Source organism: Stigmatopora nigra, chromosome 13, assembly GCF_051989575.1.
Source record: "Stigmatopora nigra isolate UIUO_SnigA chromosome 13, RoL_Snig_1.1, whole genome shotgun sequence".
NCBI classification, from domain to species: domain Eukaryota; kingdom Metazoa; phylum Chordata; class Actinopteri; order Syngnathiformes; family Syngnathidae; genus Stigmatopora; species Stigmatopora nigra.
Genome location: NC_135520.1, coordinates 9,926,087 through 9,943,705, shown reverse-complemented (window position 1 = coordinate 9,943,705; position 17,619 = coordinate 9,926,087). Strand labels below are relative to the sequence as shown.

The window sequence follows — 17,619 nt, the reverse complement described above, 5'->3', positions numbered from 1 at the left end:
TGAACAAAATATTTCTTTACAGTTCTTATTTATTTATATGATTTTCACCAACATTGCAACGTTACCTGTCCAAGGTTTCGGCTACCAGGGGTGTAAGTACCACATTGATGGCCCCCTTCACCTCGACTATGGCTGTGGTCCTGGTCTGTGCTAAAGGCTGTTCTAAAGACCAATCATCTGTCGTAGTATCCTCATCAGTATTTTCCATCGCTCTCTTATCCAGGGGTGTATAAGGCGTACTGCAGGAAAAGGTAATATAAAGTTAATGTTTGGTAGACCATTAGTTGCTGCTGAAAAATCCATCAAATAAAATATTATTTACTGAAATACCTGTTGTTATCTCCCATCAGCTGAAGTCCCCTATCTAACAGAGAACTGGCTGAGAGGCCGTGTTTTATCACCTGAAATAGTTTTATCTACATTAGTATGATTATGCACTTTGGTTACTTTTAGAATATTTAAATTAAGTAATTGAATTTACAAACTGTACTGATAAAATAACAATAACCTTAAAACTTGGAACCGAGAGTTGGTCAAAAGAGGTTGAGCTTTCTTCACTTGTGGGCGTATCAAGGTCTAGGGGGCGGTGTAGTGAAGACTTGGAAGTCCTCTTATTGGTGGGTTGCTTGACAGACCAATTGGAGACCTGAATTAAAGTAAAAAAAAATAAAAATGAAAATAAATTGGAAAGCAGCACACGTCAACACACAATAGATAAGTTAGAACTGGATTAAATTCCTTCCATGCTGCCAACACCCACACAATTGTGGTTGGGCAATCACAAATTCCACACAGAAATTTTAGAACAAAACACAATGATGTACAGTTTTGTACACCCAAGACCAGTCTCACATAAAAACACCACATGCTAAATAAAGGTTTGAAATCATCTTGAATCCCAAAAGAATGAGAACGCTATTTTTGGAGAGTATCAAAAGGTAGTAATTGACGATAGGGATTTTTCAGTACCGATACAAATTAGTAGTTAGAAAAGACCAATAACCAATATTTGGACCCAATATTCATTTGCAATAAAAGTAAAAAAAATGGTGTAAAAAAATAACAATAATGCAAGCCCTGAACTTAATAAAACTTGTGATTCACTTGATGGGTGAAAGCGACCGCCATGGTTCAGACCAAAGTCCTAACTACCCCAATGCCTCGTGTCTTTCGAAGTATGTAACTCCCCTAAACGATCCCTGATTCAGATAGTGTCAGAATTTTTGAAAACTCAATGAGAAAACAATTTCAGGCTGACATGAGACAATTAAGATAAAAATACAACTATCACCTGATAGTGGGCGAGGTAGTTCTGGTAGCATGCCATCACATGGGGCTGTCTTGTTACTGGGCCAGGCTCTGCCGTCTTTTCAGCCTCCACGGAACTCTCTTCCTCCATGGCTAGAGCTGATACAAAGGAGGCTTGGGATATGTGGCTTGGCAGAGGATGGGAAGGCAGTGGTGGTAGTGTTGGTGGTAGAGGCAGAGGACGGGGCTCAGTGATCAGCTCGCCATTGAGCACATAAGTGAGTGGGCCTTCAACACTGTGGTAGATGGAGCTCCGACTGAGCAAGAAGAAGAATATTTTAGTACAATTGCTACTAAATTATAAGGTATGTAATATGTTCCCTTTTTAATGCTCAGCTATACTTTTGCAATAAATAGTTCTAACCCTTATAGTTACCAAGAAAATTAGTAACTAATTTATGGATTCGAGTTCAAGAACATTTCAAAACCTTAATTTAGGTCTACAATGTATTTTCCAGTGTATGTTTTCAGCTTCTTGCTACTGCAACAACGTGAATTTCTCGAGTAAGGGGTGAATAAAGTTTAATCTAATCTCATGTTATACTGTTTGGACATAATGAAAATACAAACTTTGATTGATTGTCTATGCTCCCTTGTTCATGAGAATATGACATAACTTTTAATTATAGACTAAAGCTAACCTGTAGTTCTCCATGTAATAGGGAGGTTGTGGTGGTTGCTGCATCTGCTGCCTTCTCCTCTTTTTGCGTCCTGGGTATGTCCCAGGACCCTCATCAGCACTACTGATCGGCTCAAAGTCTTCAGCTGCAGAGAAATAGGCTTCACTGTCAGCTACTGACATGCTGGAGTCTGCGGATCGGTACTGATGGAAGGTGTTGGAGTCTGCTGAAGGAGTGAAGGGGAATGAGCCATAGCTTCGACGTTGACGCGGTGAATCCAGGACGTTTTCGTCACTCCGGGAAACATCACCGCTAAACTGAACACCTCCAGACAGCACTGGAGGGGGCCTGTCATTAAAAACAGCAGCTGACAAGCTCTTCGTGCTGCCTAGTCGACTAGAGTGTACTGAAGACTGCCGCTTAATGGGAGAGCAAAGGGGTGAGCGCACCGAAGTTCGTTCCTGACAGTTGCTGGTTGAAATAGGTGAGCCTTCAGGAATATCCCGGAAAGTGCTGTAAAAGTCACACAGACAAGTAGCATAATTAAAAATGAAATAAAAATGTATGTGAAGCTAAAAATGTAAAATCTCAGCTTAGATTGATTAAATATATCACACATTTAAATGCTTCTCGTAGTCAACTCGATAGGTTTTTCCATTTTACTCACTCAGCAGGACTTTTTCCATTCACAGAAAACACACGTTGTTCAACATTTGGCGAAGGGGTGTCCCTATCACCGGCTAGAAGGGGTAATGCCGCACTGGAAGAACTATTCTCCTCTGAGGAAGAGGCAGAGCTGTGAGAGCGTTGTGGCACCTTGAGACTAAGGTGCTGCTGACCGGCCCTCTCAGGCACTCCAGGATGCAGGCAAGGTGAGTGTGTATCTGTTTTCAGGCCAACAACCCTTCCTAATTAGTAAAAGTAAAAAAAATCTTAATAATAATAAATTGATTGTTAAAAAAATGTTTAAGACAAAATGCAGATTTGGAAACTGTCATTTTATAATCACAGATGGACTGTTGTTTCTAGAATGAGATAGAAATTCTAGACATGCTCCAAAAAGATATGTTTTGAACAGACAATTTTGAGCAAACATTCTCTGAATTGTGTTCAGCGCTCGCATGTCATAGTTGATTGATTTTCACACATTGGAGCACTTGGGCAGCAGTGCAGTATGTCTAAATCGTGGAGTAACAGGTATTATTTTGCTATCTATTGTTAGTTTTGGGCTATTTTTACAGTCGTAAAAATAAATTACAAAAAAAGGTCATATTTGTATTAAGCATCCCAAAAATACCTAACACCAAAGGTTTTCCTCAATTAGACAAATTTTAAGCCGAGTGACTGCTCTATTCATTTCAATTAACGAATAGATTAATTTCGGTATGAATGGAAGCAGACAGTCTGTAACGGATAACATTATTGTAATCATCCTACCATCAATTTTGGGTGTTTCCTTGGTCATAATCCACTCTCCAGGATGAAGCAGAGACTGACCATAACACATATCCGACTCTGTGCTGGAGGATGAGAATGCAGATGAGGATGAAGGTGTCATCTCTTCTAGTTTGAAGAAATCGAACCCCATGTTGGTTCCTCCAAAGAACCTGCAACCTCCGAGGCAGCCACATCGATTCCTGCTACGCTTATTTCGAATGCCAGCCTCTTCAGGCCATAGGAACCAGAGTCTTGGAAGAGGGTTGAGAAAAAAAGAGGTCAACTGCTAATTCACCATAGAAAAACGACAGCACAATATTGAAAAACAGCAATTGTTGGCAAGGAGCATATGACAGATTATGTTTATATACCTTTTGGTTTGTGTGTCATGCAGTTCCAGAAATTGCCTCTGGACTTCACATTTGGCTGAATGGTCAGCAGCCAGGGCAATGTCTGCTGTGATGAGGTTGAGGTTGACTGAGCCCGCTTCCAGCCAGACAGAGCGTCGCATTACCGGAGGCTGTCCTAGATTTAGTGGCTGTCCTGGAATTTGCCCCTGACCAGTTGGCAGCAGCCTGCTCACCTCACTGTGATGCTGCTGCTCAATGTACTGTTGGATGTTTAGGTCTTGCACCACAGCACTGATGCCCTCTCCCACAGCTTGGTTATGCAGGTTACAGTTGGCCACACGTAAAATACCGGTCTAAAAAGGAACATCATATTTTACTCCACCATGATTGTTGTAGTTGGGCTCATAAAACTTGGAATAGCGCCACTATTTATGCAAAATAAGTATTTTCAACACAGAATGATTTTATTCTGTATTGAAAATACTTATTTTGCATAAATAGTGGAGCTATTCCAAGTTTAACAATAAAGCTGTTGAAATTGGAAAGTGCTAAGAGGTACATTGTAAAATTATTCCAATAATAAGTGGTAAATACTTTGATGTTAGCAGCACAGCCATGTTCAACGATGAAAAGGTCCACTCCATCCACGGCCAGTCGTGTCATGGTGTACTTGAGCTCCTCGGAGGTTCGACAGTGACCTGGCAAGCAGGCCAACTAAAAAAATAAAAATAAAAATAAAAGGAAGGGGGAGTTGTAATATTTAAACTTCATGCAAATTGGGTATGTCAAAGGTTTACTAACTTTTAAGCAATCCTTGCCCTTCTTCAACCCACTTTACACCAATAAAATCCAGTTCATGTTGCAAGGGCAAGATTTGTCCAGCTTTTAAGTTTGATTAATTGTGTGTGCAACGCTGACATCCTAGTAAAATAACTGAAGTGAAATGGTTCCCTGAAGGCAATTTATTATAATTAATATAATCGATTAATTTTAAAATTAAATAAATAAAAGACATGGACACAAAAGGGGATAAAAATGTATGCACGCTTGCGTATGCATGAGCTTGTCGGTGTCACTTAATTAACTGCTCTTCTTCACAGTTATTAATCATGCCCAACATTATAATGACAATAAATATTTCACGTCGAAAAGTCTATTGTTAACTTTGTCACAAGCACTCTACATGTCAGGTTATGTGAATGATATGCTCACTGCTCACATTAGTTATTCACCACGACTCTGTCTCGCAATAAACTGACTCTATACAATCACCGATCACAAGAAAAATGCAAAGCAACTTTGTATAAGAAAATGATGTCCCACAGACCCAAACCTTGACGAGTACAAGCACAAGAGTTTGGTAATCAAGGGAGGGATCGCCCAAAATTGCTAATGTTCTCAAGTAGTGGGGTCAAAAATAAGGGCAACGCAATTGTTATTGTTCCGCAGCAAATTAGGAAAACATCATTTAATATGTCTAGCTAAAGAAGCGTAAATTCAATTGACATTCTGTTGTACTCCATAGCTTTAACACAGAATGGTGCTCCTCACTCAGTGCCTCTACATTAATTCAGGGGTCAATGCAAACCAGAATGGATTGGACGCCTACAGCTATTAATGGCAGCCAAAGAGTTTATACATTCTAAAAACAGTTTTATCCCACCTAATTTCAATCCTCTGTTGAGCACATGAAATTGGAAGGATTTAATTGTCCTTTGACATTGCCAGTAAGAAACGAAGCCCCCCCCCCCCCCCCCACACACACACACACACAAAAATGGCACAAAAATAACAGTCAATAAGTACTATGGTAAGCAAAATTACCTTAGCATCACACATGCGCCGGTCAACGCCATGCTGGCAAATGACAGTGGGCTTCGGGTGTTCAAGCTGGAACTCCCGGGACATCACATGGAAAACGAAGCATTCCCCCCACTCTATCATACTAGCCACCTTAAAAAAAACAATTACACAATATATTAATTGCAAGATCAAAAGAGTTTTAACTGATTTTATGTGTAGCGGGAATCAAGGAGTGACACTGGTGGACTATGTTTCAGAATAAAGCCCTCCTTCTTAAAATTAAAAGGTTTGACTGTCTGTTTTGCTTTATCCTTTGACTTTTTGTGGCACACTCACACCACAAGAGTAACAACTTAACATTATGTTCTTATTCATATGGAAGCTAAAAGTTTCATGGTGGCAGCAGTTTGCACTAAATGGAACAAATTATTTCAAAACCAGAATGTGTTGTAGTTGAAATTTCAGGTGATGCTGCATGAATAATTGTTAAATTAGATTTCAAGTTCACCAGAAATGAGTACACACCTGTGGAAGAGTAACCCTGCCAGAGAGAGACCCTAACTGCATATCGATGAGCCAGGCATATTCAAGGGTGTCACTTCCTAGTGGCAATCCTTCTGCGGAGAACATGGCATGTGCTCTCATCTGCAAGCCGGACAGGCTTAGGTGACCATCTCTCAGGACTCCGTCCACCGTGGGACGCTGTGGCACAAAGAATGTATTATTTTTAAAAATATATAATATATTTGTTTTCTTCTAAATAGACTTAAGACAGAAGCAAAGCGAAATAAAATGGCATGGGACATAACTAGTGCATGATAGAGCCGATAACATTTTTTCTTTATTGTTCACCTGGTAGTTATCACTGACAAAGATGTGAATTGGTGACAGTAATAGCTGAAGCATAGTCTCCTTGTGACCTTTTTTCATTTCAAAGCATAGTCGCTCCAAGAAGCCAGATGGACCTTCTGGTAGCTCGCTGTTACAGTGCTGAAGATAAAAAGAGAGACAAATTTAGAGATTAATCCTTGTACATCACCAAAATCCACCCTTGCATCCACATCAGCCAAAGTCGCACTTGATGATATGGCCTAAAAATTACCCTTAATCTCCTTTTCGAATTTCTATTTTTAAACTGATGTTAAATTCCTGCCACCTGATTTTGTAGTGGTTCATCTGCCTAACCTTCATCAGGGCAAGTGATGGATCGATTCTAGCCCGTTGCCTGTCTCTCTGTATGCCCTACGACTGACTGGCGACCAGTCAGGGTGCTGTCCGGCTTTCGCCTGAGGTCTGCTGGGCTATGCTCCAGCAACCCCAATAACCCTTGTGAGGATGTGCAGTACAAATGATGAATGAATTATTGGTTTTTTTATATATATTACAGTGACATTTCAAATCTCAAAATTGCCTTTTTTAACATAAGCCTTTTAAATGTTCAATCTTTACTGTTAAATATCATGTTTGTTTTGATATCAATCAATCAACTACCGATGTTTGAAACATTACAACAGTATATTTTTATTCTGGACAAGACTGTCCAGTATTATATTGTTACTCTTTCAGCATTGATTTACAAAGTTTTGTTCTGTTGACATTTTTTTAAACCCTAAACATGCAGATTAATCCTTACCATGGGCAGTCGACCATGAACTTTATAGAGATTAATGAGCACAGTTATATCCCAGGGACGCAGGTCCAAGGGATGTATGTTGGACGTTTCCTTATGTCCGCTGTCTTCCATTCCAAGAGGTGACCAACCAAGGCCTGATGAGGAAGTGGACAAAACCGGACTCGACACTGTCTCTTCAAAATCAGTGTACATGTCATCTTCACCAAAATAATTTTCCTGAGAAAACATTAGAAACATTAAAATGCTACTCGATAACTTGCAGGTTTTGATGAGACAGACAATTAAAAAATAGTTTTACTTTGATGGAAATCAAAGCCCGGAGTAAAGGACCATAAAGGATAATTTGAGAATCAGATGACATTTCCATCTCTACATGAAGTCTGTCAGGAGGGAGCTCTGATGGATCAGTTGCTGCCTGGCTGTGGCTGGCTGTAGCAGAGATGTAATATGGGTGGGAATGGTGTCCTGGAGTGTGTTCTGGTGGTCGTGAAGCTGACAGGATTGATTCCTCCATTTCAGACACTATAGTTATGAAAAACACATATATGAATCAAATACATTTTGAAAAGAATTATACATTTGTTGGACTATAGGAGGAAGCTTACATGACTGTTTGAGTTGCTCATCTGCTTTCTGGGGATAAATAGGATGCCATGTGTAGTCAATAATGAGCAAGAAGTTTGGTACACTCCAACAGTCAACCCAGCCAGCTCTGATGAAAACATTTGGAAGAACAAATGCAGTTTAAATTTTGCAACAGCCTATGAAACAACTTTAGAAAGACAGCTTAACTCATTTGCTGCCATTCAGTACAAATAAACTATAATTTGTCCCTTGCAGTTAATATAAATTGGACAAAAAGTTCCATCAATGTCACTGAAATAGGAGCATTCAAAGCCACTACTCCCAGGTTAAATGAAATGGTTGTCTATTGTTGAAAATGGCAAAAAATGAGTGAATTGCGTTAAAAAAAAAAGAAGTACATATAATTTCAAGATATATTTGTACTTTGTATATCTGTATATTGTATATCTAATAAAGAGGTTGTAAATGCGAAGTAAAAATGGGAAAAAAATTGTTGAATAGGGCAAAATAAAGACTTGTTGACAACCATGAATGGATAAAAATAATACTGAATACATTGTAGGCATGTCCAATCATGCCACTTGTGAGTATTGATGCCATTTCAAGTAAAATATTTACATATTTGTTTGTGTTTTTTTTAATCATTTTAAACATTTTCAAGATAGTACTACATTAGCCAACCAACTGAGTCTGCTGAGCTCCACACTGACCGACGCAGAAAATAAGTTGTCGTTCTATACAATTTAAGTTGTTTCATATACTTAGCACCACTCATCTTAATTACTAACCTTGCCTACACTTTCCTATGTACTAATAAGTAATGATGATTATTTAACAAAAAGACTAATTAAACTTCATTTCTATTAAATTGAAAACAATATAATAATTCAAGAGAGAGTAATTTTTTAAATATTTTTCCAATGTACTTTGAGGTTAGTCATGAAGCCATTTTCTTTGCATAAAATCACCCTCCTTCATCCCCTCCAACTTTAATACACAGTTACACACTCACTCTGCATGGGTGATATTCCTCCACTGGGACTTGTTGGGTTTGGGTGGTGGTGCGCTTTGATTTTCTCCTGGCATAAACGTGTCTGGGGGCAGTTTGACATTTTGGTAATCTTTGGCAAGGGTGAGGAGGGGGTACCGACTGGGATGGCACTCAGGCAAAGAAAGTCGCATGTCTGTATCCTCTGCCTAAAATGGTCAAGACATAATGAAATACACTCGATAAAAGCTCAGCAAGTGCATAAAATTAATCTTAGCAAGTGCATAAAATGAATCTAAATCTAAAAATAAGTTATGACTCATTAGCAAACTTTGGATAGATTAATGTTGGCACTTCACCATACTTTAAAAAAAGGACTAACCTTCAAGCTGAAGCGTGTATGGCAAGTGGTAGGAACAAACTCATGGAAAGGCAAAATGAAGTCTATATTGAGTGTCTCACCACATGCTGCCAGGTACACTGCAGGAAATTGGCATTGTAAGGATTAGAACAGAGATAAAATGCATTGTGTCTTGATTAAAGTGTCTAAAACTCTGGGTTGTTCCCTTGGTTTTGGTGTCCCCCCGCCTCTGGCTTTAGCTGGGATAGGCTCCAGCACCCCCCACAACTCTAATGAGGATAAAGCGGTTCAGAAAATGAATAAATGAATGGATGTCTCAACCCGAGTGGAGAGCCAAAGCACTTAAAAATTTAGCAATGAAAAACAATTCAAATTATTTTCTTCTGTTAATTTAATGTCATTTTAATTTGTTTGCTGTATGTGTTTTATTGACATTTAAAAGTCATTATTTATCTAGCCATTATGACTTATTTTATACAATGTTTTCTTCTTAAAGAGCAGTGTTCATTAATTAATTGTCGTCTCCAGATTTTTTTCATGAATCAGTAGCAAAGTGGTGAAAAAAAATTAAGAGTTTCAAGCAGACTTAAGAAAAATCTTCCTTACCATTCTCCTGCTGCTTGGTGGAACAGTCAATCCAGTTGTTTTGATTTGCAGCCCATATCATTTCAAACTGGTGAAAAAGAACTTTGAATGTCCAAGAATAGGGAACAAACGAGTAAATGTCTGGTGCACTATCACTGGCCCAATCCTGAATCAAATCTGTTGAATTAATAAGAAAATGTTATATGATGTCAATCTTTTGAACATTTTTCTTAATTGTGAGTCTCATTATGAAAGGTTCCAATTGTTTATTTATAATGATTTTTAACTCACCTGTGAAAAAGTTTTTCTGGGCATAGATGAAATGGTAAGTGGCTTTGTACACCTCAATCTCACACTGCCAAGACTGGGGCATGTTCCATACCCGAGGGTAGCTGGCAATCACATGGAACTAAAATGTTGGAAGTAAAAGACATTTGGAAATGTTATCTATGTGTAGCTTGCACAGATTTAGCAACAAACTGACTGTAAAAATGTTTATTATTACTATTAAATTTTTTTTAAAAAGAATCTCTAAATCTAAAGCTGTAGAGCACTTAGGTAATGAAATACTCCTTACAGCTAACATCTCAGCTTCAAGGAGAGTCCTGTACTGCATGCTGCTGGTGGTGTCAACATGAAGCAGCTGCCCTTTGATCGTAGTCAGGTAGCCTTAGAGAAAAATCAAAAAGAGCACTGTCAGTTCTTAAAAATGATAGATGTGGCAACAGTTAAAGACCTTATGAAGTCATTCCATGTTTTTTTTATTTTTATTTTTTAAACGAAATATGGGAAAAAAATAATTATGACAAGACTGAAAACAAATTTTGAGTTATACTGCTGAATATTTCCACACCTCAATCATCAGGACTTTTTAGGCAGGGAAGACAACAGGATTGATAAATTTCTCAAATGATTATCTATTCCTTCTACTTTGGGTCCATAGATATAGATAAGTTAATATATGGGATGGCCAAAGTTTCTTTTTAATTTTTTATTTATTGATTTGTTAACTACCTGTGTCTCCAACAGTCGTGGGGATGTTGACTTCCAGGTAAGAACCTGCACCTACATTCACATGAATAGCGTTGGTTTCCTAGTGGGAAGAATTAAGACAGAAGATTAAAAAGAGGAAGACACAGAGTATTGGTACAGTGGGCGTTTGGTCATTGGAGAAACAGTGAGGAATAGTCATCATAGTAAAAAAAAAAACACAAAAACAAATAAATAAAAGGATCAAGAAAATCAATTTAAAATGTCAAGCATTAAAAACACTTCTAGAGTTTAATATACCCTGTTTTTGGTAAAAAGCAGGTCAATGGTGGCATCAGCAATGATGTTCATGCGGAGTTCAAATGCCTGTATCTGCCTGGGTTGTCCTCTCTCGGCCATTGCAGTCACTTTCATGTCCTGATAGTCTGCCGGCAAGAAGAACTTCCACAGACAATCCCTATAACATAAAGTTAACGTATATTAATCCAAAATTAAAAATATCATACATTGCACAAAACTGAAATGTCAGTTAAATATTAGATTATGTGTCTGTTTTTCCATGCAATATCTTGTCTATGCACCTCTGGCGATCTGCCCAAGGGCCATAGTTGAAATCAGTTCCTTTTCCACAGACAATGTCAAGACCCCAGCATGGAGGAAGATCCTGAAGTTTATCATCCTCACTGGGTGTCTCAGCTTCGTCCCCATGTTCTTGTCCCACTGGTACCACACCTCATGTACAGATAGAAAAATTGTGTTTCTCTGCAAACAAATGTTACTCCCCAAAAAATAAATGAATAAAACAACAAAGCAAGAATAGGAAATTCTTTTGGTGCATCTACATGCTGGTTTCATTTCTAGTTATTAGCCTTCTCTTGAGCCAATAGTGTGGACAATATTCCATAGTGTTTGTGTTTGTTGTTGTTTGTTCATACCAGGTTCATCTTGGTAGTAGTAGATATCTACATCGTTGGACTGCATGACCACAAAGCCTTCTCCCATCAGCCTGGGGGGTCTTCAAAACAAATTGCCAAGACATCGTTAATTTTTGTGACGTGTTTATAAACTTTAAAGTGCTGTATATTATTACAATTTGTATTTCAGTAATTTTGAATACATGTATCAAATACTTTGATGTATGCTCTAAAACAACTATGCTATAATATATAAACAATTAATTTGTTCACGGCCATTGGCAGTTTTATACATCAAACCAATTTCATTTGGCATGGCTGGGATTAAGTAATCTGTTGCACTGTCATTGACGGCCATAGACATCCAGTCCACTTTGACTGGGAAAACTGACTGAAATCATTCAATTACTGCTATTGGCATCAATACCAGACAATGAGGGAAGTCCTTGACTGCAATTTAGGCAATACCAACAACATTTTCACTGTTCTAACAGCTATAATGTCATTACATAAAATAAACCATTGGCTGGCATTTACTGGCAATGATTGAACAAATACTGTCAGTCAAATTGATGTCTCCCATTGCCAATGACAGTGAATGAGTTAAAAAGACAATCTGTCTCGGTAACACATCCTTACTCATCATTCTGCATGCCAACATAGCGTGGACTAGGAACCAGCATGACTCGCACATTCTCTAGTGAGCCCTTTACAATGTGCATGTACTGATCCAGGTGGCTAGATGGAGGCTTGGTGGCATAGGTCAGAAAGGCATCCTCAAAATTCAAGCAAAGAGTCTGAGGGAGGTGGTGATTCCCAAATGCCAACCGTCCCTTCAAAGGAGAAATAAAACATAGTAAGACACATTACAAGGTAAAAAAAATCTTACTTTTTAGCACGAGACTAAGCATTTTTACAAGTGTGTTAACTCACTGTACTGATGTTAACTTTGATAACAGGAATGAGGGAGCGCCAAGAGGATGTGGTGTCTGGATTTTCAGCTTGAATGTTAACACTGCCGAGAAATGACAATAAATTTATGTGAGAATTTTCTTCCTGATTTATAAAATCCCAACAGTACTTAATAGCAATTTAACAGACTACAAATATGATTGACATTCTGGGAGGCAATCAATTGTTTAAATGAGTTTAATTATAAAATTGGATATTTTAAATATCCAACGTGCAAGAATGAAATTGCTATGCTAGGGTTCGTATTAGTTGAGATAATCAAGCACTAAGGAGATTTTATTATCAAATAATTTTCTGTCTGCTACTTGGAGCCAATACAAAAGAACAATTGAGGGTGATGAGACAGGTTTACAGAGTACAGATATCAAAAGATACTAAGAAGACTTTTGTGAAATTTGGGTGGTATGCCTTGTAATCAGTTGTGCTCTACAGTGAGGGAATAACAGTAATGTTTGGAGTGGAAAAAAAACTTCTTTCCTACTTTCAAACACATTTCAGATATTAAAAATATATTTTAGTATGAACCAATTAATTATCAAGAACCTCTTGTATATAGGATGCATAGCTGAGGATCCAAATTACTAGCTTTATCGACAAAATTACTTTAAAGCCATCTTTATAGAATATGACAATACTGCTGCTTACCCGATACATCATCAAAAATGAAGTAATACTGAATACAGCTATGACCAGACACCAAATAATCTCTCATCTCATCTAATTTTCTGAACCGCTTTATCCTCGTTAGGGTTGCAAGGGCGTGCTGGAGCCTATCCCAGCTGACTCGATGGGCACATGGAGACGGACAACCATGCAAACTCACATCCATACCGAGCTTTGAGACCATTTTAGAGTGTCCAATCGGCCTAGCATGCATGTTTTTTGGAATGTGGGAGGAAACCACAGTAACCAGAAGAAACCCACGCAGGCCCAGGGAGAAGAGAACATGCAAACTCTACACAGATGGACATGACCTGGATTTGAACCCAGGACCCCAGAGCGGCGAGGCCAACGTGCTAACCACTCGCTCCAGCGGGCCGCCCTACCAAATAATCCAAACTTTAAATAAATAATAATATACAGTATATACTATAGTTAAGTATGTAAAATATACAGAATATATCATGCTGTAATGGAGGTTCTTACCGTTCTAAGGTCTTTTTTCCTGTTTCCCCTCCCTGGTCGTCATCTTTTTTGGATGTGCTAACTGTCGGCTCCAGGCCAAAAGTCTCTTGTAGCCGAGCGTAGAGGTCAGTCCGATTGTAGACATGAAACTCAAAACCGTTCACTGTCACGTAAAGCCTCGTCTCTGCTTTGGGGTCTGATGACATAACAAAGCTATACTGTAAATAAATATATACAATTAAAAATGGCCTAGAATTTCAATTTAGGCCATATCCACTCTCAACTTTGGTCTTTCATTGTGAAAGTAGCATTTTTTTCTGAGAAGTGTAAACACGTGTAGTCTATGTTAGAAGTATTTGTAAAGTGGCCTATATTAAATGGATTGCTTACATTCTCATTATACAAGTATAATGAGATTTAAAGCTGCACCATGAAGTGTACAAACAACAACCATAAATAAATATATAATCAATAAACCATCAAGAAATATTTAGGCAACATAGATAAATAGTCAACATGAATAAGTAGTCACATGAATGAGTAGGTACAAAAGTGACTAGAAGGGTTAGGATCTTATGACTAGGTCCTCCAAGAAAAGAACTCGAGTTGAGTATGGTATAATTATAAGTAGTCAACAACATAAAAAAGCAGTCAACATAGATAACTGCTAAATTGTAGGATTTAATGTGACAAGATTTGTCAACCCTCAAAAGCAAATCTTTTTGTGAATTTATCTCCAAAGACAAAAATACCCAAGAATTTGTGTGGGAATTGCAGAAGGATCCCTCACCATGCTGTTTCTGCTTCGGGTTATACATTTTCCACCAGCGGAATATGAGGAAGCCATCTTGTATTCTATCAAAAAATAAATTAAAAAATAAACAGAACATTATATTTACAGAGACTAGAGGATCAATTCAAGAGGCCAGATTACCTGATAGACATATCTTGGTTGATATAGTAAACATCTCTAAACATGACCTTTCCTGACAAAACAGAGAAGGAGAAGGAACCTGTGGAGAAAGAAGACAACAATTTTGTGTAGTACATAAGTGTTTAAAAAGGTGTGGGAAATTAATTCATTCATTTTTAGAACTGCTTATCCTCACAAGGGGTGCCAGGAGTGCCTGAGCCTATCCCAACCAAGGCAGGGAACATTTTGAATTGGTTGCCAGCCAATCGCAGGGCACAGAGAGACGGAAAACCATAAATGCTCAAAGTCAAATTTGGGGGCAATTTAGGGTGTTCAACCAGCATAATGTTTTCGGGATGTGGGTGGAAGCCAGATCACATTGAGAAAAAACCCATGTGGGTCCTAGGAGAACACGCAAACTCTACAAAGCATGGTCAGAATACACCAAGGATTGAACCCTCGACTTCAGAACAATGAGTCGGACGTGATAATCACTCTGTCCCCGTGGTGCCAGAAAAAAAACTTAATGGCCACAATTTTATTTACATTTATATATCCCAAGTCCTGTTCGTGTTGAAAAAAGTCTCAAATTGCAGTCTCCTAAATATTTTAAAATGAGTGCACTAGAGTTTAAAAAAAAACGTTATATATTGAATCAAAAATAACTAAATTTGCATTTCCATATGTTTTAAAAATGAGAAAAGTAGAAGAAAATATGGAGTGTATTATAAAATTGTAGTCACCCTAACAACACGAATGTTAGAGAGTGGCGTCAGAGGATCTTCAAATAAAGTGACAGAGTGAACAAAACATGCTCAACTCTAGCACGATTATCCGATTAAAACACATTTGGATTAGAAATTCTTTTTGGATTTAGAATAGTACGAATGTTTCTGTATGCTTAGTCATGGCCACAAATAAAGAAGAATTTAACGTTTGCCGATGTGTTTAACATATCTAGAATCAAAGAACATATACTGATTCTAGGCAGCCCGACAGCCGTGTGGTTAGCACGTCAGCCTCACAGTTGTGGGGTTTAGGATTTGATCCCAGGTCGGTCCTCACTGTGTAGAGTTTGCATAGTTCCTCCCGGGCTTGTGTAAGTTTTCTCCGGATACTCCCGTTTCCTCCCACGTCCCAAAAACATGCATAAAGGCTTTTGAGCACTATAAATTGCCCTTAGGTATGAGCGCGAGAGTGAATGGTTGTCCGTCTCCCTGTGACTGACCACCAATTCAGGGTGGCCCGTGCCTGGTGTCTGTAATTAGTTGAGATGGCTCCGGCACCTCCCGTGACCCATGGGATAGCGTTTTTTGGGGTTTTAACTTGTGTGTAGCTGCTAAAAAACTTACCGATATGAATGTAGCCATCCTTGTAGAGTCTATTGATGATGTAGGTGAGGATGAGCCCAATGTTCCGGGAGTTGTAATAAGTTAAATAGATGATCCATCCACAGGACAGAATGGTGGCTTAATGACAAAATACAATACTGATTAGTTTAGAAATACCATTAATAAGTGGAAGAAATACAACATACATTAGATTCAAATGTATTATTCATGCCATGTATTTTAAGACGTATTATTGACTGAGTCAAATGTCATTGACCAGGTTGTCCTGTGTATTTATGGACTGATTGATCACCTATCTTAGGATCATTGAGACCCCAAGAGGTGATATCTTGCATGGAGCTCCACTCTGAGATTGACCGTCATTTAGTTTCTTACATTTTGTACTCGTTGCTCCAACAGTGGACCTTTTTTGACCAAGCTAATTGACACATTCTACGTAACTATTTCCAGATGTGTGGTGGTGTACAATTTGGTCTCTGGTGTCTTTGGAGAGATTTTTGGTCTTGGCCAAGTTAAATGTTTGAGTCTTACTGCTTGTATGAGGTGGAAAGGCGTCTTTATACAGGACCTCAAACAGGTAAATCTGTTTCAGGGGTGGAGGTGGACTTTTAAAGGTGGACTAACAGGTCTTTCAGGGTCAGAATAACAGCTCATAGACAGGTATTCAAATACTTCTTGAACTATCTATAGAGATATAACTCAATGAAATATTCATGTATTCCTCTTATTTGTTATATAAAGCAACGAGAAAAAATAAATCAACAAAAAAAAATGCCATTTTCTATTTTGCAGGTGAGTTGTTTTTTAATGGATTGGATGCATTTGATTATTTTTCCACTATAGGGAATATGGAAATGTCTTAATAAATCCTAAATGATTACATGAATATAAAAATTATACACATTAATTTCAAGAACACAAAATTAACTAAATAAGATGAATATCCATTCAACCTGTCCCCCAAATAACTGGGACAACCCATATCCTCATATATGGGGAATATATTTATATGTATAAATATTTAGATTAAGTTTTTCTCTTCAACTGATGTTTGCAAAACGTATACAAAGCACTTACCCACGAGAAGCCATATGAAGTTAGAGTTATGCTTGGTGAGAAAGTCATCCAAATCCCCAAGACTAGGAAAGGTACTTTCGTTGTTTTTGGAACCAAGCACTTCCATTGCTAATGGCTCTCTCATTGATTTCGACAACTACAACAACAACAAAAAAGCATAGAAGACTGCTATCCATTAATTAATAGAAATTGGTCTTAAAGAACAGTACATACAATACGGATTGTGAATTTTAACTTTGTATTTACTTTTTAAGCACGACCTTTGATATAAAAATAACATACATGCAAAACATTTAATTAAAAGTTCCACATCAGCACTTCTCATACTAATTTTTAACAAGTTATTTAGAATTAATTTCTCTTCCTTCTTCACTTTGTTTATTGGTCAGCTTTCACTGACCTTGATCAACTGAAAATGAAATAACAGGCAATGATCCCTGTGTAAATAGTTAGAGAGGTATTTGTGCTTAAGAAAACTCTTAATATGGATAAAGTACTTACCGCATATGTAGGCCTACATTTCAGTTCAACTAATTACATCACAGATTCCGCCCACCAGCTCGATGTGTGATTTTGGTTTACAGGTACATCTATAAAAAGGATACA

The 17,619-nt window shown here is 38.0% G+C and overlaps 1 protein-coding gene across 9 annotated transcripts in view; it reads right to left on the bottom strand.

The window, feature by feature from the left end:
* The window catches only part of kiaa1109 (KIAA1109 ortholog), a 60,366-nt gene that overhangs the window by 42,027 nt on the left and 720 nt on the right, over positions 1-17,619 (bottom strand). For all 9 annotated transcript variants that reach the window (XM_077730781.1, XM_077730785.1, XM_077730786.1 and 6 more), the window contains exons 2-33: positions 17,515-17,603; positions 17,014-17,149; positions 15,937-16,053; positions 14,606-14,684; positions 14,462-14,526; positions 13,693-13,867; positions 12,508-12,589; positions 12,214-12,407; positions 11,596-11,675; positions 11,242-11,392; positions 10,961-11,117; positions 10,685-10,763; positions 10,248-10,339; positions 9,962-10,079; positions 9,692-9,847; positions 9,107-9,204; positions 8,749-8,933; positions 7,757-7,863; positions 7,450-7,673; positions 7,152-7,367; positions 6,371-6,508; positions 6,044-6,220; positions 5,540-5,668; positions 4,310-4,429; positions 3,737-4,068; positions 3,366-3,616; positions 2,596-2,836; positions 1,950-2,441; positions 1,292-1,565; positions 509-646; positions 331-401; positions 66-239 (exon numbers count right to left, since the gene is read on the bottom strand). In XM_077730781.1, the coding sequence (XP_077586907.1) occupies positions 66-239; positions 331-401; positions 509-646; positions 1,292-1,565; positions 1,950-2,441; positions 2,596-2,836; positions 3,366-3,616; positions 3,737-4,068; positions 4,310-4,429; positions 5,540-5,668; positions 6,044-6,220; positions 6,371-6,508; positions 7,152-7,367; positions 7,450-7,673; positions 7,757-7,863; positions 8,749-8,933; positions 9,107-9,204; positions 9,692-9,847; positions 9,962-10,079; positions 10,248-10,339; positions 10,685-10,763; positions 10,961-11,117; positions 11,242-11,392; positions 11,596-11,675; positions 12,214-12,407; positions 12,508-12,589; positions 13,693-13,867; positions 14,462-14,526; positions 14,606-14,684; positions 15,937-16,053; positions 17,014-17,137 (5,036 nt within the window). In that variant the 5' untranslated portion in view covers positions 17,138-17,149; positions 17,515-17,603. The remainder of the gene's footprint in view (positions 1-65; positions 240-330; positions 402-508; positions 647-1,291; positions 1,566-1,949; positions 2,442-2,595; positions 2,837-3,365; positions 3,617-3,736; positions 4,069-4,309; positions 4,430-5,539; positions 5,669-6,043; positions 6,221-6,370; positions 6,509-7,151; positions 7,368-7,449; positions 7,674-7,756; positions 7,864-8,748; positions 8,934-9,106; positions 9,205-9,691; positions 9,848-9,961; positions 10,080-10,247; positions 10,340-10,684; positions 10,764-10,960; positions 11,118-11,241; positions 11,393-11,595; positions 11,676-12,213; positions 12,408-12,507; positions 12,590-13,692; positions 13,868-14,461; positions 14,527-14,605; positions 14,685-15,936; positions 16,054-17,013; positions 17,150-17,514; positions 17,604-17,619) is intronic.